At 40.3% G+C, this 23,815-nt stretch overlaps 2 protein-coding genes across 2 annotated transcripts; one reads left to right on the forward strand and one right to left on the reverse strand.

The window, feature by feature from the left end:
• The first annotated feature begins 1,593 nt into the window (after positions 1–1,593).
• LOC139650591 (methylcytosine dioxygenase TET2-like) lies at positions 1,594–12,688 on the forward strand. Its single transcript, XM_071527300.1, has 9 exons — positions 1,594–4,645; positions 4,749–4,839; positions 4,959–5,052; positions 5,165–5,373; positions 6,371–6,521; positions 6,620–6,709; positions 7,347–7,484; positions 7,701–8,055; positions 8,278–12,688. Exons 1-9 carry the CDS (start codon positions 1,594–1,596, stop codon positions 9,648–9,650), a joined length of 5,553 nt encoding a protein of 1,850 aa, XP_071383401.1. The 3' UTR covers positions 9,651–12,688.
• An 80-nt stretch (positions 12,689–12,768) lies between these two features.
• On the reverse strand, positions 12,769–20,899 carry LOC139650587 (inorganic pyrophosphatase-like). The gene is made up of 12 exons (XM_071527291.1): positions 20,650–20,899; positions 17,615–17,679; positions 17,390–17,434; positions 17,225–17,278; positions 16,009–16,128; positions 15,487–15,573; positions 15,259–15,385; positions 14,228–14,355; positions 13,950–14,035; positions 13,698–13,767; positions 13,526–13,565; positions 12,769–13,410 (listed from the first exon to the last, which is right to left on the reverse strand). The coding sequence occupies exons 1-12, from the start codon at positions 20,831–20,833 to the stop codon at positions 13,388–13,390; spliced, it is 1,029 nt and encodes a 342-aa protein (XP_071383392.1). The 5' UTR covers positions 20,834–20,899; the 3' UTR covers positions 12,769–13,387.
• Positions 20,900–23,815: the final 2,916 nt, after the last annotated feature.

Genomic DNA, 23,815 nt, shown 5'->3' on the forward strand with positions numbered 1-23,815 from the left:
TTCTCTCAGCCAGACTAATGTTTTGTTGATTATGTTCTGTTAATTCTTTTGATGTGACAACTAATTAACAATAATCAAATTCAGAAAAAAATAGCTATGCCATAATGAAAATAGGTTTTGCCTAAAATCTAGCTCATATAAAAGGAATGTCAAAACCTTAAAGTCAAATTTGCACCCCATTAGAAATTACAATGCAATTCATTTTACCCTGTGCTGCAAGTAAATCTGTACACCCCAGTTCAACCCAGTGAAATGGAATGAGGTCAGTGTCTAGCCAATGGATCTGAACACATGCCATTGTTTGATGTATATGTCTAAAAAGAAGCAAGGAGCTGTTGGTATGCATGTTGACAAAAGCCATGTGTCCTCTCTCTTCCCTACATGTGAAAGAAGAAAAGTGCCAAACACAGCTGCCTTATGGGTTGTGTGTGTTTTAAATATGCTGAGAACGCAAAGAATGCTGCCACTGCCCTCTTTTTTTTTTTTTTATTTAGAGCATGTTTCTAGTCTTAATATTTGAAATAGTTGCTAATGTCCTATTGATATTGGGGGAGCAAAGGGGAAAGCAAGGAGTGGGGAATGTGCATAACTTAGCCATGTTTTCCCTCAGTGTTTGCCTGAGAAAGAGTCTATTATAGTACTAAACTGGGCACCAATTGGTTGATGACAATTTGGCAGTCATAGGGTTTGCTTAAAAGGGCACAATCAGCATTTTCCTTGTTATTTTGTCACGTGCAAAATTGGGCATTTTGGGCATAGTAGGCAATTGCCCTGTTACTGCATTTTGTAGATTTTGTAGAGAAAGGCCCATGTTTCAATGTCACAATGCATATCAAAATTATATGCACTCATGGTACTGTAAGGTGGTACTGAAAAAAGTGACTACAAAATGACAAATGTCATGTTACTTCTGTCAGGATATCTAGCCCCTGTAATAGCACTGATCTACATTTATTTTGATGTCTTTGCCCAGTGCAAACATGGTAGAGCACACTAATTTCATGCCGTGTATATTAAATGCGAACACCCTACTGTCCGCTCACGTTGTCCTGGGATAACCTCTGGTCTGTGTTCTTATCTCCTCTCTCTCTTCCTACTTGCGACCCGGGCTGTGAGTGGGTGGGGGACGAGGTTGGGGTGAATCTAATTCTGTGACAGGATCATGTTGCCAGCTGATTCACATTCAGGCCCAAGTGTTAACACATTACTGTACTGACCCTTCCCACACTCACTTCTATGGCTCTAGTTAAAATTTCCCATCAGTGCAGCAGTTTGTATTACACTGTGCTTATTATTGTATTTGAAAATATAACGCTGCTGAGAGAATGCTATAACAAGTAGTCCTATTTTTGATATTTTTCAATTGAATGTATTAGGGATTACTTCTATTCCACAGCCAGTTTATGTGCATCCATCAAATGGCTCTCATCATGTTGGCTCTACTGTGAGATATCATCATGTTACAAAACATATTGTTTATTATAGGCCAAACGATGATATATTTAATAAACAGTAACCAAATAGTTCTCTCCCTCTTTCTGCTCTGCAGGACGGACAGAGGGCAGCCCTGTGGATGGACTCAGAGCAGGCCAGATGGAAACAGAAAAGGCCAGACATGAGACGGAAGAAAGTCTAATATTAGCACAATTTGGCACAGCTCACAACCCAAACAACCGGATTGCTGCCACCAAACTCCAGAATGGAAGCCAGTCTTCAGAGGGAGCTTCTCTGCAGATCACTGGGAACGAGAACTGGAACCATTACAAGCCCAGCGCAGGGGTCAACTCCATGAAGAGGCACAGGGAGAACTGCAACAGCCCTGCTTCAGTGCAAGGGCTGTTTGATCAAGGATCCTACATGATGAACGGGGAGATGAAGCATGCGCTCACTGACCAGTCCTTACTGGTTCACCAGCCCAAGAAACTCAGAGTGGATTCTGAGTTGAAAGGAAATGACGACATGAGCTCCAGTTTGGTAGACGACTTTCCTGAGCTGACAAAGGCAACAGAGTTTGACTGTGATGCCCCACAGAAAGAGATTAAACTAGACAAGAGGAACTGTAATTTCCCAAACGGGGATATCTTCTGTCTTTCAAGGAATAAACAAGTTTCAATTCCAAACGGTGCTGTAGAATCCCCCACAACCATGGAAGACACTCCAGGTGATCTTTTAGAGAAAACCTTGTCTCAGTATTACCCTGAGCAAGTGTCCATTGCACCACAAACATCTGGGTCACAGCCAGATGCTGTCAATGGTTCACTGGGAAATAAGCTGCCCAGTCAAGGTGCTCAACCCCCCTCTCTAACCTCAGGTTTGCCCACTTCAGCTCAGATGCCTGCCTCAGAGCAACAGCAGCCTGGGGCATCCCACAATACTGAAAGCAGCAACAGTTATAACTCTGCCCCCTATATGGTGAATGGATACTCCAACAATTATGGAGCAGACCACCAGCAGCAACAACAGCAGCAGCAGCAGCAGCAGCAGCAGCCATCTTACTCTGGTCAGGAGCGCGAGCTCTCTCTAGGTCAGCTGCCTGGCATGGCCCCATCTGCAAATACTGCCAACAGCTCACAGCAGCATCAAAATGGTCCAGAGTGTTATCCAGAAGACTCAAACTCCCAAGGCATGTACGGGAAACCCAACCAGGAGTTTAACCAGAACTCCTTCCTGGAGCACAATGCTCCTCTCCAGGCAGCAGAGGGAGGCGGGTTTGGACCCTTTCCCAACCCTGGGCTACAGAAGATGGGGCAAAGTGAGGAACCTGGGTCTGGTCAAAATCAGCACCACGGCACTGACAGGGCCCTCCAGTATGGGATTCAGCCCCAGCCCTTTCAACAACATACTGGGAACTCATGTGGAGCTGACAGTGTGGGCTCCATGGGACCTGCCTCTCTGACCCAGCATGGTGGAGCTGGTCTCCAACAGCCACATCATGCTGGGTTAGAGAACGGGATGGATAGCACGTCTCAGCAGAGAGCCAACTTACCGTGCTCTACTCCCCACCAGAGGGGCTGGATAGATCTGAACTCCCCCCATTCCCAGCAGCGGCCCCCCAGTGGCCCGTCGTCCCAGGCACAAGAGCAGGACATGTGGAGGGGCTTCCCTCCTAGACCTCAGTCAGAGCAGCAGACAGCTAACCCCCAGGCTCATGGCCAGATGTTGGAACCAAACCCAGTGCAAAGATTCCAGACACAGGGAGGTTTCACAGATAGCAGCCCACGGTCTAACGGCTTCCAGCAGCAACAGCAGGACTGTCTGCCAGCCCAATCACATTGCGCTTCAGCCCAGCACAACACTGCCCCTGAGTGGCAGCAATCGAATTCTAAAGCACCTCCAATGCAGCAGCCTGTACCCCAGAAAATGTCAGAGCAGTGCAACCTCCCCCAAAAGCAGCAGGCAGATAGCCGCTATCGCACCCACATACAGCCAGAGCACTTATGTGAAGGCGACCCAGACCTGGAGGAAATACTGTCACCTGGATTTTTACCACCACAGCAACAACAGCACTGTCAACCACATCATCAACAGCAGCAACAGCAGCAACAGCAGCAACATCAACTTCAAAAACAACGTCCACTGTCCCACCCACCACAGTTTGAAGTGCAGCAGCTGAAGTCTCCCAACTACAGACCCCACAGTCAGCCTCTGCCAGGTCAGCAGCAGCTCCAACCCAACCAGCCTATGAGAAACAACCCTGCTCAATCCAACAACCAACACGTCCAGCACAGTGACCATGCAACATTCAGTTACAATAACACAACAGAGATGCAACAGCAGCAACATCAGAGGCAGTATGCTCCGAACTCAGGCAGCAATAACCTCAAGCAATTTCCACCACAACAGCCTACCAACCACTGCCACCAGCCCAACCACATGGACTTCCCCCAGACCCCAACACAGTCACAACCTCACTTACCGCAAGGTGCGTTAAACCAACAGGTATCAGCACAGATGTATCTTAAAGGTGAACAGCAGCAGCAGGCATCGTGTGCCCAGTTCCAGAGGGGACCCCGACTACCTCTGGCACCCGCGGGTCCCCACGGAGACTATCAGAGGCATGCAGCCCTCCGGATGCATCTGTTACAAAGACAGGAGCGCCAAGGCCCCCCTCATCCTCCTCAGAGCCCGAGCGACTCCAAACATGGCCTGAGAGCCCTTAAAATGGAGAACGGAGCTGGATTTGAGCCACCTGGATTACAGCAGCAGGAGCAGCAGCAGTTACAGGGGCGAGAGATAGGCATGGGTGGAATGCAGGTCAAGCAGGAACAACTACCGTCTATATGTGAGCAAAGCAAGAGGCAGGGGAGCATCCTGGCCACTATGGAACAAAGCCTGAGGCAGTATCAGCTTTCGCCTGTGTTTGAGAAGAAGTCCCTTGCCATCAATTCTGCTCATAAAGTCAAGGTGGAGTCGTCAGGGCCTGTCACAATACTTTCAACCAACACTGACCTGGGTGGAGGGGAATCACTGGGGGCTGCCTCTGCTGCTGTAGCTCTTAAAAGACCTCCTGACTTCACCCCTAAGAAGGAACCTCTCCTCCAGAGCTTTATGGAGTCTCCTATGAAGCTATTGGATACCCCCATAAAGAACCTACTGGATACTCCCATCAAAACGCAGTATGACATCGCATCCTGCCACTGTGTTGGTGAGTCCCATGATGTTAGTTTTAGAATATGGCTGATATCTTGGTGCATGGATGTTTACGTGTTATTGTTTTGTGATATGTGCTATTTCTTTGTGATATTTAGAACAAATCAGTGAGAAGGATGAGGGCCCCTACTACACTCACCTGGGAGCTGCGCCTAATGTTGCTGGTATACGGGAAGGAATGGAGAAAAGGTAAACCACACATTTGACCCCTCAAAACCTCACTTTACATTACACAGGCACTGAGTTTCATAACCACTGTGTTTTATTTTACTTGCATTTACTTTATTGCCTCCATTCTGCCTTCAAAGGTCTGGTCTAACTGGTCGTGCCATCAGGATTGAAAAAGTAATATATACAGGCAAGGAAGGAAAAAGTACACAAGGCTGCCCTATAGCCAAATGGGTAAGAACCATTTTTGTATTTAATGTTTGAGGGAAATTGGCAAATCAGCTTCTACAGTGTATGTCTTGACTATCTGCATGCATGTCAAATCCTGCATCTGTGTATCTTGCAGGTGATCCGCCGTTCCAGCGTGGAGGAAAAGATACTGGTGCTGGTGCGGCAGCGTGCTGGTCACACATGTGAAACAGCCTGCATCATTGTGGTAATCCTGGTCTGGGAGGGCATCACGCCCAGCCTAGCTGACCGCCTCTACCTCGAGCTAAGTGAAACTCTAACAAAGCATGGAGCCCACACCCAGAGACGCTGTGCTCTCAATGAAGAGTAAGTGGCAAAACACCAAAGACCCAAATCTGGACATATTTTTCCATCAGCAACAGCAACAGCAACTCTACCCACACACAAACATGCAATACTGGGCTGCAGTAGCTTTCACATCCAGAAAAAGTTCAGAATATTACTGAAATTGCTTGTATAATACAACCATGGTTTTGAATCAACTTTGACTCAAGGCCTAAGATAGAGAAATTAGACGATTCTTAATTATTTGCAGTGCTTGTCATTGTAATTTCTCTTTGGTCTAAAGATGGAACACATGAAACCAAAAGCCATAAGTTAGTCGATTAGCAAGGAATGGTGAATTATTCATCATAGGAGGCTATTCTAAAGCTATTTAGAGAGGAAAAACAACTTTACATCACACAAACAAACATTTAAAATACAGCCTTTTTTTTTTTTTTACAAATACACTCATGCAGTACATGCAGCTGCGCTAATTCAATTTCCATGGCTCTATATATTCATGGCTATACTAACTCACAGGCTGAGGGACTTATTCTCTTTTCCAAATATTTGGAGCATGTTATGTTTTTAAGCATCTGTAATAATATATTTTAACATGATGTCTTTCTACAATTACAATTTCCCATTTGGCAGACGCTTTTATCCAAAGCACATTTAATTTAAATGTGCTTTAATTTTTTATACTAGACACACACCATGTGAGCCAAAGTCTACATTTAAATTTTATGCTGGTCTTTACATGTTTCTAGATGCTATCTTTTTTTCTCATTTGATATATATATATATATATATATATATATATACACATATATATGTATGTATATATATATATATATGTATATGTATATATATGTTATATCTATTGTTTTTTATCTTGTTTATAATCTGTTCCTTTGCGTCAAATCACAGGGCATTGGATCTTATTCATGGCAAACTGATCCATAGTCATAAATTGTGAATAACACTGAAAGAAAATGGGCAGCAGTGATACATTTAACTTTTTCTCCTCGTCGTTCAGGAGGACCTGTGCATGTCAGGGGTTAGATCCTGATGCTTGTGGAGCCTCGTTCTCATTTGGCTGCTCCTGGAGCATGTACTACAATGGCTGCAAGTTTGCCAGGAGCAAAATTCCAAGAAAATTCAAACTACTTGGGGATGATTCTAAAGAGGTATACCATGTACATCGACAATATTAGCCTAAATATTAGTCTAAATAAAATATTTGAATGAAGATAACTCTTAAATACTTTCAAATATTCTCTTCCAGGAGGAGAAACTGGAGCAGAACCTTCAGAATCTGGCAACCTTAGTGGGTCCATTGTATAAAACTTTGGCACCTGAAGCTTATGGTAACCAGGTGAGGATATCTGGGCATTGTAATATGAGACAGTCTGGGTCCATGGAGTTAATATCACTAACTATCACTATCACTGTCCATAATTATGCACAAAAATCAGCAATCTGACAATCCTTTAAAAATACCAAACAACCTGTGATAAATTGAAAGTGGGACTTGAAATATCCATATATATTTAAGTTTTCTGTATATTTACAATGATGTATATAGTTGTTTATTAACTGCTGATAGATTGGTGATTTACATCCTTTATTATGCATATAATACTCCTTGTGTTGCTCAGTTGCATTTATTGGATCAAATCTACACCAATCAATTGTTTTCAGTCAAATGTACATATTGTATTCCATGTGAATGATGCAACTTGTGTGCAAGTATTAAATCACCATCAGTAGGGATGACCTTACAGTCTGCATGAGTACATTTTTGAAAATCTGTCAAGGAGCACCTCTCACTGTGGACAACAACATTTGTATTTATTTATTTTTCTTAAACCATTAGAATGTTAACAAGAACACTTACTGGTTATCTAAAAGCTACAGTTGTTTTGTGAAGATTTCTTGTTTTCACTGTCTAGTGCCCTTCAGAGATCCATACTGTCTGATTAGGATTTATTCCCTGATGTTCTTTTACACAGGTGGAACATGAACACAGGGCACCGGATTGTCGTCTAGGGCTAAAGGAGGGCCGTCCCTTCTCTGGGGTCACTGCTTGTATGGATTTCTGCGCCCACGCTCACAGAGACCTCCACAACATGCAGGGAGGCAGCACTGTGGTAAGCAGGCACCTGAGAAACATACCATTATTTGTACGTTATATGATTAGCATAGAGTAAAAACAGTTGCATATGGTGATATGCATTAACATGTGCCATCTAAGCATGGCTTAAAAAGCAGATGTGTTTGTGAATGCAAAAAAGTGCAGACTTTGTTATGTAATGTCTGTAAGTGAGATACCCAAGACTCAATACTCAACTCACCCACTTTCCCAGGTGTGCACGTTAACCAGGGAGGATAACCGGGCGATTGGCAAGATCCCAGAGGATGAGCAACTCCACGTGCTGCCCCTTTATAAGGCTTCCAACACTGATGAATTTGGCAGTGAGGAGGGTCAGCAGGAGAAAATGAAGTCAGGCGCCATCCAAGTCCTCAGTGCCTTCCGCCGCCAGGTGCGCATGCTAGCAGAGCCCGCCAAGTCTTGCCGGCAGAAGAAGCTGGATGCTAAGAAGGCAGCTGCCAACAAGAACGCCATTCTGGACACCCCTAATGCTAAGGCAGAGAAGGCCCTTCAGGCCAAGTTAAAAGCTGGCACTTACGAGAGCACAGTGCAGAGCACTCCTGGGACAGGTAGGCTGAAGTCTATATTGACTTGGTATATAAATGGCATCTTGAATAGTTTAGCTCTGTTATATTGAGACATGCTGGGATTGTAATTGCAGGGACTAGGTGTCAATGTACTACATAAAAACAAAGGGATAACTTTAAAATAAAATAAAATTAAGCTGTTTATGTGCGACTTGGGTTTTTTTTTTTGCTGATGCATTTTTCTGTTGGCATTGTGTTTTCCAGGACATATCCCAGGCGCCATGGGAGCGACCCTACATTCAGGTCAGCCAACACACCCCCTCGGGGCCCACCCTCAGCAACTACAGCAACAGCAGCACCAGAACATCCTTCCCCACTTTCCTGGCTCCCCACACCCAGCCAGCTATCCCAGGTTCCCCAACCACCCTGGACCTTTTCCAAGCACTTCCAAGCCAGGTAGCATGTATCCCCCTCAGCCACCAACACCAGCCAGCCCTTACCCCTCCCCGCTCCATGTACCAAACTCTTACATTAATGGGTCAAATCGTCCGTATCCAGGTTATCAGTGTAACGGAGGAATGCCCCTTGATAATTACCACCCTTACTATGCGTCAAACCCAAAGAACCTTGACATGTATCGGCAACAGCGGCCAGCGCTTTACCCAGAGCAGCAGTACAGTGTGCATCAACGCTATGAGGTCAACTATCCACCAAGGTATGGTGAGCCAGGTTTACAGGTCAATGGTTACAGCGCCTGCAGCATGAGGCCTGTTCACCCCATGGGCCCTTACCCACCTTATGGCCCTAACGGAGCGTCAGACCCCCAGTTTATGGACGCCCTCTCAAGACCAACCTCAGCCCATCCAAGTCTGGACTACACAGCTGCTGTAAGCAAAGGCAATCAGTTTGGAGGATACCCGAATCCATACCTCTCTCAGAGCCCTCAAATGTTCCCCCCAGGCCAAGATCCTTTCCGTATGCAAATCAAGACAGAGATGGGCATACCTGGCCCACAGGTGCTTTCCGCTCCGCTAAGTGGTGAGTGTCTGACCCCTGGAACACAGTCAGGTTTCGGCCTGCCCAATGGGGGCCTAATGGGCCCCAGTATTAAGCAGGAGCCTGGAACTCCTCAGACACCCACAACACCCCAGAAACCTGAGATGTGGTCAGACAATGAGCACAACTTTTTGGACCCTGAGATTGGTGGCGTGGCAGTGGCACCCAGCCACGGCTCCATCCTCATTGAGTGCGCAAAACGGGAACTCCACGCCACAACCCCCCTAAAAAACCCAGACCGCAACCACCCAACGCGCATCTCTTTAGTCTTCTACCAGCACAAGAACATGAATGAGGCCAAGCATGGTTTGGCACTGTGGGAAGCCAAGATGGCGGAGAAGGCTCGAGAGAAGGAGGAAGATGCAGAGAGGAACGGGGGCGAGGGGACACCCAGCAAGGGCAGCAAGAAGGGAGTGAAGCGGGAGCATCCTGACCCGTCAGAACCAAGCGGGGAGCCTCCTTATAAGCGCTTCATCCAGACACTCATGGAGGGATCCTTGTCCTGCACAACCAACACCTATGTCAGTACATCTCCCTACGCCTTCACCAAGGTCACAGGGCCTTACAGTCGTTTTGTGTAGAAAACACTCATGAGGAAGAAGACTGAGAAAACTGAAGGTGCTATATTTATGATAAACTAAGACCTCAAGCACCACTGGCCTCGTTTAGAACACTCCTTCCTATCTGAAAGGTTAGCAGCCGTGTCAGTAGAAAAAGGAACTTGTGATCAGATGGGATAAAAATCACCTTCCACATCAGGTCTTTCACCTCTTTAACAATCAAGCTTTACTAGGTGACCCTACTAAGGACGTATTTATTTTTGTTTGGTTACTTTTGCAAGATACACACTGTCAAAATCTCTGGTGCTTTCAGTCTGATACATCAGGACTTGTTTTTACTGGAAACAAAGTTTCGTTTTTGGTGGCTTTATTTTTCTTATAAAATTTTAGAGATGTAATCTTGGCATAAAACACTGACTTTGTGAATTACAACATTCACGGTGCTAAAGTGTGTGCTTATTACCATTATTTTTATTCAAATGCCTTCACACTATAACCACATCACTCTCTATGAGTGACAAACTCTTGATGAATCATGTCAACAGAATGACACTGAAAATACTGTCTCATTGTCAAATCATCATCAGCATAATGGTTTTTAGCAAATCAGTGTTTCTTAGAGCACTTTTGATAAAGAGTTACATGTTTTGGTAATACCTTCAAATCATAAAATTTGTTTAAAGTCTATTGTTACAGCAAGAGAGTAATTAATTTCTAAACGTCCCTAATATGAAATTGATAATGAATTCATAACAAAGGGTTATAAGAGCAATCCGTGAAACTGTTGCAAGTTCATGCAAATTTTCTTTTTTTTTTTTTTACACTATCATTGTATCGGTGCTTCTTTCACTTTCCTATGTCCTTTATACTGTAAATTGAGCCGTTCTAATGGTGCATTTTTAATATTCTGAGGAAAAAAAAATCATTGTGCAGCACGTTTGTCTTGTTATTTTAGTTTTTCTAGGTTTAATTTGCTGTCAGCGACTGTTTCAAAGTTCCTGACTGCAGGTTCATTGAACAAACCTGGATTGTGAATATTACATGTAGTTGTGTGTCTGTGGTGTTTAGTAAACATGTGCTTTTCATACACTGAGGAACATGAAACAGGGTAAGCTCAGTGTCACTATCATGGTTTCAGAGGGCAGCTGGCTTGCTGTGGGGTCTTTAATAATTGTAATCTAATTGTAAGATAAAAAGGTGAGATTTGTACAGTAAATTAATTTTCCTTTTTGGAATTAATGCTTTAGGTTTTTGTGTTGTAAAGAATAGTAACAGCCTATTTCATTTTATTTCTTTGGGTTTCAACTGATTTTATTTCATACGGTGCTATTCGACCTGCTAGAAACATATAATGTGAGACTCTTGGGGCAGTGAGAAGGCTATTGAATGATGTACAGTACCTACCTGTCATATACCTCAAAACTAGTTTGGCAATAGGATTATAACACATACTTTTCTTTTTTCCTTTGTTTTCTATATTACTTTCAAAATGTTAACAACAGCGAAATCTTCAGGCCACCAAAAGGCAGAAAAGTTCATTGCTTACTTTCTTCATTATCAATCTGCTAGAAAGTATTACTTGAACTTGAAGCTTTGATGTTACTGTAAAATCAGGGACATTTTCAATTAATTTTGTGTACAACTTCATCGCCTGTATTCATCTTGTCTTTTTCTCATTCAGGGACTTGCCTTTGCATCCTGAATCCCAATATAATTCTTGTCTACTATACTTCACAAGACAAAACTAACTTTGTGAGGAAAAAAGATAATTTCCTGCAATTTTTGTACTTATGTTTTAGCTAGTAGAATGGTGGTAATCTTTTAAAAGTAATTTGAACATATAATATGCACTGAGTTGACTAAAGGGAAAGTATGACATTGACTAGGTAAGGAGCAATGTATTTGCTTTTGCTATGAGGCAAGACCAGGGCAGTTATTAACGTAGTTGCACATCTTTGTGCCTGTGTATAGTTAAATTTATTTATAACCACTAAGCAATTGTATAATGATTTTTCTCCCCCGTCTATCTGATTTAATTAATGTGATATATAATGGAATGACGGTTATGTTTGAGTGACAACTCACCCCCACTCTTTAACATATATTCATTTTCTGAAAGCACTTCATTTCTTTTTCAGGAAAAAATTTTTAATAAAGAATTACGAAACATTTTATTTAAAATAGATTGTAAATGTGTTAAAAAAAATAAATAAATTATGTCACATTGTACATACCAAGCATTTGTATTGCAGGAATACAGCTCATTCTTTGATGTTGATGTAGATTCTTCTAGTTCTGTCGAATAAACCCACGGCCCCTCGATCAGCAATCCTCATCATATCTTAAAATCCGCTTTGGCTTTTTCAGGTGAACAGAATGCTCATGGTTAGATTATCCAGGAAGTCTTTGTAAATACTACACTCACTGTCAAACACAGCAATGTTTACAGTTCTAGGATCCTGTTAGCTCAAACATTAGAAGTTATAGTTTTTGTAAACTATTCCAGTTTTGTAAAGAAAATATAAAAAATTGTTGAATTTCGTTGTACAGGACCCAGCTACAGTAGCAGGTTGTGGTTGAGAAAGCCGAGGTGTCTAAGATATAGCGGGTTAAAAGCATAGCCATACTTGAAGATGCTTCAGAGTGTTTCTGAGTGAGTCAACATTACTTGAATGACTTTCTGAGCTTAACTAATGCACAAAAGGTGCTCAGCTCAAATGTTAAGCTAGCAGTTGATACACACTTGGTCTTTTTGCAGTTAGACACTAAAGGTATAAAAAAAAAAAAGTGCAACTTTTGCCTGTCATTTTATTTTTAAGGCTTCCCTAGCTCTCCTGAAGTTTGGTATGCTACAAAAAAAATGGAATTAAGGATGGATATAAATACTGTAAGTATTGTAATGTACTGAATGCAGTTTATTTGAAAGCTGTTTATTATATCATTCCTGATATTGCTGAGATGTGGGTGTTTTTAATAAAATTTATATTTATTTAAAGCACTTTGATTTGTTACTCCAAGTTAATATCTAAATCTTGTGTATTAAATATTGTCTACATGTTGACGTTTTTAAATGTGTGATTATTGGTAAAACTAAAAGGAAATGAGTCGTTTTCACAACTTCAAATTTTTTATTTATCCCAATTAAGAAAAAAAAAATCTACTGGTTACATTAAAAAAGTGTCTTCTTTATGGCAGCAAGCACAAACTGAATACAGAGTTAGAGGCATCAGGGAATATCAGCGTGGCTTTCATACTTAAATAAGCTTGGACCTGTAGTTTTTGTAGCCAACAAAATAACATGAGTCACAAACATAATGCACTAAAACAAGGAGACCAGTTATTTGAGTTATTGAATTCTAAATCACAATTTATGTTACCAACAGAATATTCATTCTGGCATCCAACATGTTGACATTTTGAGAAAAAGACAAAAAACAAAACTTCTCACTTGTGGTTCATACTCAAGATCACGAAAATACAGATTCCCTCATCTTCACCTGCTTCTCTTGTCAGCAAAGAAAACAAGTTGTGCACTGTAGTGTAGTGTACCAAATTTAAATGACCATTTTCCTTTTTTCCAAGTTATGTTACAGTAAAAGCAGGCGTCGCTTCCTTAAATTCCCTAGATTCTGTCTATAGCTTAGAATGAATCCTTATCAAAAATAAATCCAACTGCATACAAAAGACGCAGCAGTACTGGTAGAGCTTCATATGACGTTTTGTCATTGACCACTGTCCTGAGGACGTCGGAGTCACTTTCAGAGAAAATGCCACTTGTTCACTGTACAAGGGAAAAGATTTTGAATCATGTGACAATACAAAAGAAGGGAGATATAGTACCAAAATCATATATATATAATAAAAAGTTTAGAGTGGGCAAGTTATTGTGAACTTACCTTCTGGAGATACGGGAAGTGCTTTACCAAATGCAGGGGCCTGAGGATACAAGGATACAAGTACATTACAACTAAAGCTTACAGTAAAATAGTTTGTTATCCCATTATTGTCTCTGCTGCCAGCACAAGGAAATAACAGTAGAGTAGCAACTGAATTTTAAGGACTACTCACCGATTGGACCACATCTCTGGCCTCATCTGCGCTGCATTTGAGAGGACTTTCACAGACGGAGATATTTTTGCTGTTATCAAACAAAAGGAGCATTAGCAAAAAAGATCAAGGATGGTTTAATGAAAATGAAAAACATTACACTTTTTATTGTAATACAAGAGTCATTAATTCACCCAATGAGTTTCACATAAATCCATGAACCAAGAATATAGCACACATCCACACCCCAGTGGAATCCCTCCACCGACTCACCAGTCAATCTCCCCACTGTTATTGTGCTTCTGCACTAGTGCCCTCCAGTGCTCATGGGTGGACTTAATGATGTCAACTGCAAAGTCCTATAAAGAGGACAAATGGATGGCAACAGGGGAAAAACTCATCATTTGGCATCCTTAGGGAACAAACCATTTAAGCTCATTCAGTTTAGGTCAATAAAACTGTACTGGACTGCAACACAACCTGGAAAATAGGATATTACACTAACTGTCATGTCTCATCTATACAGTATTAAAAAAAAAAAGTCTTTGTACCTTGTCTTTGAATTGTCCGTCGAATGCAAATTGGTTTTCAGGCTTCCCATCTGGTACCTTATATTTCTTAAACCAGTCAACAGTGGCTTCCAAATGCCCGGGACGGCTCTTGCGGACATCTTCTATGCCTGAAGAAAACACAAACAAATTCAGACAGAGCCAAAGCAGACGACCCCTTTTCACCTTATACACGTCTTGTATCACACATGAATTAGACATGAATCTGCAATTCATTTCCAGCTGGCATTAAAAATGTATCTCAACACAAAAGGAAGAGCACAGATTGCACAGATTGCCCGCTCCCCTCGTAATATTTACATTCTTTACAAAGACAGCAAGTGCTCAGAAAACTGTGTTGTTATATGCAATTTTTCTTACTTTTCAAAACACAGGAACAAGTCATCTTAGACAATAATAAACGTTGGGCAATAGCTGAGTTTTAAGCAGCTGTTGTCAATACGAGTAATAGTAGCACTGAAACTATTCGATTAAAAGATCGACAGAAAATTCATTGATTATAATTTTGGTAATCGATTAATCGTTTTAGTCATTTGTCAAGTAAAATGCCAAACATTTGCTGTTCACAGCTTCATAAATGCTAAGATTTGTGCTCTGTTTCATATCTTTATAAAATGAATTTTTTGAATGTTTAATCAATGAATTCTTTTGGCTGCTGGTCAGACTAAGTAAGCAATTCAAGACATCACTTTGGGCTCTGGTAACTAACAGCAGACACCTGGTCTCAATTGTTCCCCATCCATGAGAATCCTGGCTATCCATTTTGATAAGTTAGTGTTTTAATGTGGCCAAATAAATAACCCTAGCCCTGATCACTTTGGGAAATTGCATTTAAATTGCATTTATACCCGCTTTTTCTGGCTTAGCTTTGTTCGGATAAAAATCCTAATATCCATGTTAACGGCAGGCATTAAAGAGGTTAAATTTGTTTTGGGTTGTATATTAATCAGTGCTAGCCAATCTATTATTAAACATCATCTTGTTCCCGAAGTGATCTGGTGAAAAAGACTCACTATTTAGACTTTGGGCATCTGGATCCTCGGCATTGATGGCAATGACCTTCCAGTCCGTTTCTCCTTCATCAATCATGGCCAGGATGCCGAGGACCTTCACCTGGATCACCTGACCTGGCAAGCACACCTGCCAGGGGAAGAGAAAAAAATAAACTAATTTTAGAAGACTGTGTACAAAGTCGTCATAATATCCTTTAATAATATTATATAGAGGTCTAGCAGTCTTACCGGGGTGCCGATGTCGCACACATCAATGGGGTCGTTATCTCCGCAGCACTTTGTGTCTTTGTCTGTGTGGTCTGGGTCCTCCCATGTCTTCTCCAACAAACAGTTCAAAAATATATATAAGTATGTCTGGAAACCCACTGAAGGACACAGTGTTTATTCAGTGTTTATTGTCCTTCCAGTGGGTAAAAAATGTAGATAGACAATTGCTGAATCTCTGCCAACCAGCTGTCTACCTAATGCACTCATAAACAAAAGGGCGATGGGCTATTTGACACCTTTCAATAAACACAAAATTTAATTAAATGTTTTCAGTGCAGCCACAATATTACTCATTGACTAGGATCAAAATCAATACAGCATGAGGAAGACGTGTACACCAACCCACTGAAGTCGTAATGGTTTTAGTGTTTTCTTACCAAAAAATGAGAAAGTATAATAGGGTTAAATAAGGCAAAATGGAGGACATTTCATGGTTTTTACTATTGTTGATGTAAATCCCCTGATATTGTAGCTTTTCCTCACCTGTGGGAGCGCCCCATAGTTCCAAATGTAACCTTTGTGAGGAAATACGTTGGCCACATATCGGAGCTTGCCTTTCTTTATATCTTGTTTGATCGGGTTCAGTGGTTCCTTTGTTGCAATCTGTGGATTGAAGCAACTATGAAAAATCTGAAGTAAACAATAAAATGTACATTTCCTGGAGAAAATGTGTGTGCTAGCTGAAAGCAGCTGAAAGTACTGCTTAAGAAATGCATTTCCAAGCAGAAGAGTCACTTGATTATAAACACACTTAACATTAAGTCAGGAACGACACCTTTAAGAGCATGAGTAGTAAAAAATGTCAGTGGAATGCATCTTTAAAAGTAGCAGACTTTCATAAGCTTTGTAGGTTTATGAAGCACTTTGATCAGCATACAGGAAAACACAACACTATTGACACTTAAGGGCAGCAAATAACTGCCTAATTTCCTAAATCTAGTCACTAAGTTGTTGCTAGGTGGTTACTAGGAGGCACTGTATTGTGGCAGGAGTAGCTGAAGGAGTAGAAAGAGCAATTGGGGTAGGAGGAATATTTGGAGGACTAGCTGTAGGAATAATTAGATGTAGATAAGTAGATGTTGGATTAGAAACAGTAGTGCCAGTCAAAAATTGTTTAGAGAGAATAATAAAGAAATAAACATAAATAGTGGGAATGAGGTGCATCAATTTTATGTCATATCTAGACTCTAAACAACATCGGAAGTGTATTTTCAAATGCCAGTGATAAAAAGAAAAGTTTATGAATAGCCACCAACAGATCTAAATGCCAACTTGAAGCTGACTTGCCTGTCCATGCAGATCTGTACTCTGCCTGAAGTGCTTCAATAATGCTGATACTTTGCAAGGAAATATTACAAATGGAGAGATGTCCTAAGAACCTTTTCACTCAAATAACTTTATGAATAGGCCCTTCTTCACATTTCACACAGCTTCCACATTGAGAAACCAGTGTATTTGGGCAGGTTGTGGAACGATTTCGTGAAGGCCATAGCTGGCAACGGGAAGTTGTAATGCACCGGTTTCTAAATGCAGAAGCTGTTACCATGATATGATGATGTGAAAAGGGCCTATTGGAGAAAGATGTCTGCAGAAAGATACAGTGCTAGGGATATTGTAGCAGTATTGCTATACCAAAACTCTAAAATTAGGAATATACTACTGCAAATAATGACAGGTCTCCTGAATAGTCTACACTTACCTCCATTTTAGCATTTGACCATCGAGGAACCTCCACAATCATGTTAAACAGCACCTGAAATTACAGAAGAAAGCTACAGCATATATACATACTGGGGTAAATGTCTTCAGGTAGTAAAATATATCTGATGTAGAAAAAAAAAGGACTATTTGAATTTGACAATACCTCACTGTCAATCTTCTTAAGTTTTTTAGGTGGCACATCACTGTCCTATTGCAAGACAAAAATCAATCATTAAATGACAAAAACTTGAGTCAGACTGTAGGTTTAAATATTATGTTTATTTCATGTTCATTTAATTCCTTAAAGATAAAGCAGCCCTGAATTTCACTATCTGACATTTTATCAATCAAATAAGAACTATAAAACCCTAACTATCAAAACAGTTACCTGCTCCGTTCCTGCAAAAAGTGGAATGTCATGGAAGGGTGAAATGTATTTCCCTTCAGAGGTTTCTAGAAAAAAAAAAAAAAGAAAAAAATCAATAAATACAAATCTATACACATGTAAGGCTACATACAATAAAATCCCAGAAGGATTTTGTTAGAAAACTGCTTGATACTGATAAGGATTATAAAGCATACAGAAAGTGGGAACCGTTATTATGCAGCTCAAGCATTGTTTTGTGCAATGCAGGACAGATGTATTAGTTATTAATCCTGCAAATCCTAAAGATGACCCAAGACCCAGATCCAGAGTGACATGACCCATTTTTCATGTCATAGTGGAAGAAGTTGATTACATAAAAATCCCATAAAAATAGTTGTAAAGAAATTGTTTTTTAAATAAAAACGTGTTATTGGGACTTCTAAGGGAGGAGAAAAACAAGATAAAATATGAGTACTTGGGTTTATTTTAGGCTAGCCAACTCAGCAACTGAGCAATAATCATACAATGTCACGCAACAACTGACACACACACACACACACACACAAATAAGCTGTTTATTGTCTTATTATTTGAAGAGTTTTGGACACTAATCTGACCATAGAATCTGATATCCTCTACATGAGATTTTGGCTAGATTTTGGCAAGTGTGGCTTCCAGTATCTTTTTAGGCCTGCTAAGAAAGCCAAACTGTCAAAGCCAAACAGACACAGCCAAATATGCAAACGCTTACATAGCTAATAACAGGCTAACAATTATGCAAATAAAAAAAATGTGTGCTTTGGATGGAAATCTAGGAGCACCAGAGAGAACTAAAGGGAGAAATCTTGAAATCAATCACTTCTGCTTTTGCTTAAATACATCCTATCTTATGCTGGCTAGAGCGTTTGTTTTTTTAACTAAGATTTGGTTCGCAACCTTTCTTGTTGTCACAGGCTTGTCATATAACAAGATTTAGTTTGCTGGTGCAGTAAGCTACAGATAGCATTATGCTGGTTACAACTGCCTTCAATAAATAAATAAATAAATGCCCACTCCAACAGCTGCCTGCCAGAAATTAGAGTCTGGACATAAATGTGAACCAAATAACCTTCAGTTCGTCTCAGGAAGAAGTGAAAGGAATGTTAACTTTTTTGTAGGTAATGTCCAAGACTGGAGCCTTGTCTGCCAGAGACTACAGTGTCGACCTAGACCCAAACAAAACAACCCAATTTGGGTTCTTGACAGAAAAAGAGTTGAAACAATGCTAACTTTCCATTGTACATAAACTCAAAATAAATAAAGAAATGCCAAAAAGGTAATAAACTCCAAAAAACACTATCCAAATTTGAATTTACTTACTCCAACACTGCATAACACACTTGCTTCACTGTATGCAGCCCCCCTTGGACAGATGCATAAAGCCTGATACACATTGGTGAGACAGTATTCTAAAAGAGTAATTTATTCAACGAATCATGCATAGCAAATATGCATTTTCTCTAATGAGCCAAATGTTTCGGTTGTCCTTTTGGCTTCAACTGAATGTTGTTCTTAACACTCAAAACTTTAGAGTGTCCTATCGTCTTACTTTTTAACTGCTTCAGTTTGTTTTTAAATTACATTGTTAGTGGTAGCATACATACTGGAGCCTGTAGCTGTTTCTGTTCTGCTGAGTTGACCTGAAAGACAAAAATCCACCCTATAACACTAACACTGTTAACACACACAGCTATTGACTGCCCATCTGGTGTGCTTTTCTTATTCCTACAGGTAACTGTCCAAATGTAGACAAAGTGACGTCCAACAGTAATCCATCATAGAAGAGTTAGAGAGACCAATTTCTCCTCTGACAGTAGCCTCAATAGACCAGAATGCAATGCAACCAAAAGATTTGATGCGTTGAGTCAGGTGCATGACTCTCACTTTTTCTTGACTGGAAAACCTCTCACTCTTTTGCCGTTATTGTACTATCACTACTGCTCTCTCCACCTACATGTATAAACCACAGCTGAATGTAACAAGCTGATGATATCTAACAGTGTAAGAGGATCTGAGGGTGGATTTTTGCTTTCATGGAGCCAGTAGCAATGCCTTCCCTTAATTATAGCAGATTAGTAATTAAAGTTTATTTTGCTCCTTTATCTTACAGTACTTTTAAACTTTAGAGTCACATTGAAAAAAATCCAAATTGTGTATTTTCTCATATTTTCATATCAAAATCCCATTACTTTTACTTGAAACGTACTTGGAAAACAGCATACTTTTAGTGATTACCTCACTGTGTACAAATAGAGGCGGAAATAAAAAATTCCATCCAATAAAACCATCTGATATTTTAACAATCCCGCCCCTCTCATCAAATAAAACTGCCTCTCTCTCCCTTACTGATATCCCATTGGTTTACACTTCTGAATGATCCCTCCCTGCGTCAAGTCCTGCCCCAACATCCTGTTTCAACAGGAAATACACCACGTTAGATGCTCTCAAAATGCCATATCATTGTAACTTTAAGTGCTATACACTTATCATCATCATTATTATTATGGCTGAATGATAATTCATTATCATTATTGTTGGGGCTGAATGATCATTCATTATCATGAGGGCTGAATGCTAATTGATTACTTTACACAATAGTGATCATGACTTTTAATCTCGCTTTGGTGAACAAGATTGCTTTACTCAAACAACTTTAAGCTTTTAGTAGCTAGACACTGCCCACGTGACCGCGCAGCAGGAAGTGAAGTGACAACCACGCGTGAAAGGAAAGGATACAGTAACACTCTTCCTTGCCTTCTGACTCTGAACTGTTACAAGCCATTGATGATTAAACAAACTGCAAATGTCGGGCTTTGATGCCAGAGTTGAATGGTAAGAATGCAACCAAGCATTAAAGTCTGGCTTGCCATTCAAAGGTCAAACGTGTACCTTGACCTACAGGTCGACCTGCGGTTACCTGGCGGGCTCGTGATAGCCAGAACCAGGAACCAAACCCGTTACCGTGAAAATCAACACACACACATGGTTTTCTCGCACTGGCAGGGGTTATAACTTACTAAAATATATCCGGTAGTTAGGAGAATTCGGGTGTCCTCGCTCTTCCGTGTGATAATGCATCATTTTTCTCAGATACAGAGGTAGACCTGCTGCTTGTGTCACGAGCTTGCTGTGGGAGGCGGGCTGTGAACCCCAAAATGTCACCACGTAGCCGAGCGAGGAGCGCAGAAGCGGTCTCATCATCACCGCTTCTTCTTCTTCCCGTTCGGTTCCTGCTTCCCGTCCGCTTCCCGTTCTACAACACAGACACCATTGTTAAGCGCGAGATGATATAACCGAGACATCCGGTCAGTCTTTTTTCCAAAATAAAAGCCTTCAAGGGAAGCCCTGGTGGCTCGGATGTCAATTTCTTTCTTTTTTTCTTTTTTTTTGGATGTCAAAGTTTTGAGTCTGGGCTGGTATTGTTGTTGCGTGCCATCTTCTCTTTCCCTCCCATCGTCTATCTTCACTGTAAACTGTCCAATAAAGCAGAAATAGCATACCCTAAAAATAGGCTAATCTTTTTTTTATTTTTTTTATTAAGGATTTCATGAACGAACATATACTATCGCAGGATTTTTAGTGTTACAAAGGGTCAAAGAGAATGTGTTTTTCTCAGTAGGAAGTTGATTAAATTGCATTTGTTTTTAATAATTAATAATAATTAAAAAAAACCGTATTTACAAAGTTTATTTCATAGACATAGCTTTGGCAGACAGACAGACTACAGACATATAACCTATGTGTACCATACGATTGTTTTTGTTATGTAAACTCAAATACTTGGGTAAGTTTTTAGTGACAAAATCTGCACTTTTATTTTGTTGGTAAAATCGCTTAACCGGAGGTGTATTCTGCTTTTCCCCGCTAGTTTCATATCCCACCTCTGCGTGCTCGCATGTGTTCCTCTGTAGCTGTGTTTCACTGCCACCCAGAGCTCTGCTGCCACCTATCTGCAGGAGATCCCTCAACTGAAACAGGCAAAGGCAAAAATGGCTTTTGGCAAGATGGATAACTCATTATTACTTCCTGTAACCCGGAAAGACAGACAAAGCGGATCAGGAAATCTTAGGCTAAAGTAGAAAAGACTGATATTTAAAAGTAAGCAGGCCCGCTGCTCATTGACCCGAGGGACACACCACAACAAATGTGCAGCACCATCTTCGCTAAGTGTGTTTGAGCAAAAGGTGTATTTACAAAGCCAAGCTCACGTCTAGCGATAGAACTGCTCCGTGTAGGTGAGCCTCTTCGCGAAGCTGCAACATCTTTGTTCAAAGTATAGAAACAGGCGGAGACCTCGACCTACATGCCGAAAAGTCCCGAAAGGTGATATTGTTTTTATCTTGTGCGCACAAGTTAATTATCTTGTTCCCACAAGATAATTAACACAAGATAAAAAAAAAACTATCAGCTTTCGGGACTTTAGGGCCTCCATACTTTTCTTTAATTTTCTTCTCTTTTCTTTTCTTTTTTTCCTCAATTACACAGTCAGCAGACAATAAATCGTTTTTAAATAATAACAATTGTAATAGTAAAGATAATTATAATCTAATCCAGTCAATCTACTAGGCTACTACTAGTAATAACAACAACAACAACAACAATAATAATAATAATAATAATAATAATAATAATAATAATAATACATATTATATATATAAATAATATATAAATAAGAATAATAGTAAAAATGAACAAGAAGAAAAAACAGGATCAAGAGATTTGTAAGACATTTCTTTTCCACCATCATCTGGCTTTCATAGTCTTCAAGGTTCAATGAAGAACTTGTGATCATGCACTGACTGCTGACTAGCAATCACCTACCCATGGTCAACTTCACTCTACTCCATCTTGACCGCTTATCTTCCAAAATGGTAACCATAGCTCTTGCTGCATTGTGTTTTTTTCTAACACAACCTGGAGTTAATGGACTTGATGGTGGTAATCCTTACAATACATTATGAGACCAAAGTCCTCCATCCATTGTGCCATAAACACCCACGCCAGCCTCCTCACTCACTCCGTCTCTTTCATTGTCATATGGATGTCTGTCTGTTCAAACAAAAGATATAGGATATCAGCAGCCACCATAAAAAACAGGTTCATAAAATCTTAAAGTGCATACATGTCCCTAATACTGTAGCAGGACTCTGATGCAGCTGTGAACAAAGTCCTATTGATTCTAACAATGCAGCCTGTGTGTTCCAGCAAACTGTTTTGATCTGTCCCGTGTTGTAAATAATTGACCAGAAAAAAGATTTAAAGCTAGAAACCTGTAAGTCAGGCAGTGGCTGGCAAGCGTGCCAAAGGTCAAATGGCAAAATACTGTGAGCTGACTGATGATAAAGTCAGGTGCACTGAGTTGGGATAGCATAACGGTTGGATAAGTGGAAGGTTATAGAAGTCCAAATTGTGGAATTTTATCAGCTCTAACCTCTGGACTGATTTGGAAAACCTGGGCAGAGAACCAAATGAGAACCAAAAGATTTCTGTCAAAGTGCCTTTGAGCAAGGCATTGAACGCTAACTGTTCATGTGAAGTTGCCCAATGGCCAGCACTAAAAGACTGTAAAAGTGCATCTTTCAGGCGTGTGTGTGTGTGTGTGTGTGTGTGTGTGTGTGTCTCCCTACTCTTGCAACTACTTTCCTTGGCTGTTGCTGTAAAAATAAGACTGTCCTCTTAGTCAACTTTCCTGGTCAAATAAGAGTTGAAAAATACCTGTTAGTAGGTTTGATAGGATAGTCCTCTTATATCAAATGATTTTCAATAATTAAATGTTTAACAAGATCCACTTCCTGAATTGATTGGATTGGCACTTAATTGAACCAACTCCTGATGTATAGATACTTGAACTCAGCCCTTTGTATTTTTTATTTTTTATTTTTTTGTTTGTTTGTGGGTGTATGTGGTTTGTGTTGTGTTTTTGTGTTATACCAATTGTTATTTTATATTTTGTTTTTCATCTGTAAATTTCTGTACGGCATGTTATGTGTATATTTTGAAAAATATAAATAAATAAATAAAAATAAATAAATAAAAAAGAAAAATTGAAAAAGAAAGGAAAGAAAAGTAGTAGTAGTCATTAGTAGTCATTTCATTCCAGAAAACAATGTTTCTGTTGGCTATAGAGACATCATAGGTGATCATAATCATTTCAAAATAGCAGGCTATAACAATGACAATATT

The sequence above is a fragment of the Centroberyx affinis genome, unplaced genomic scaffold (assembly GCF_046629955.1).
Source record: "Centroberyx affinis isolate AG114_WGS23_722 - 3 ecotype Tasmania unplaced genomic scaffold, CSIRO-AGI_Caff_v1 ptg001516l_1, whole genome shotgun sequence".
In the NCBI taxonomy this organism is placed as follows: Eukaryota; Metazoa; Chordata; class Actinopteri; order Beryciformes; family Berycidae; genus Centroberyx; species Centroberyx affinis.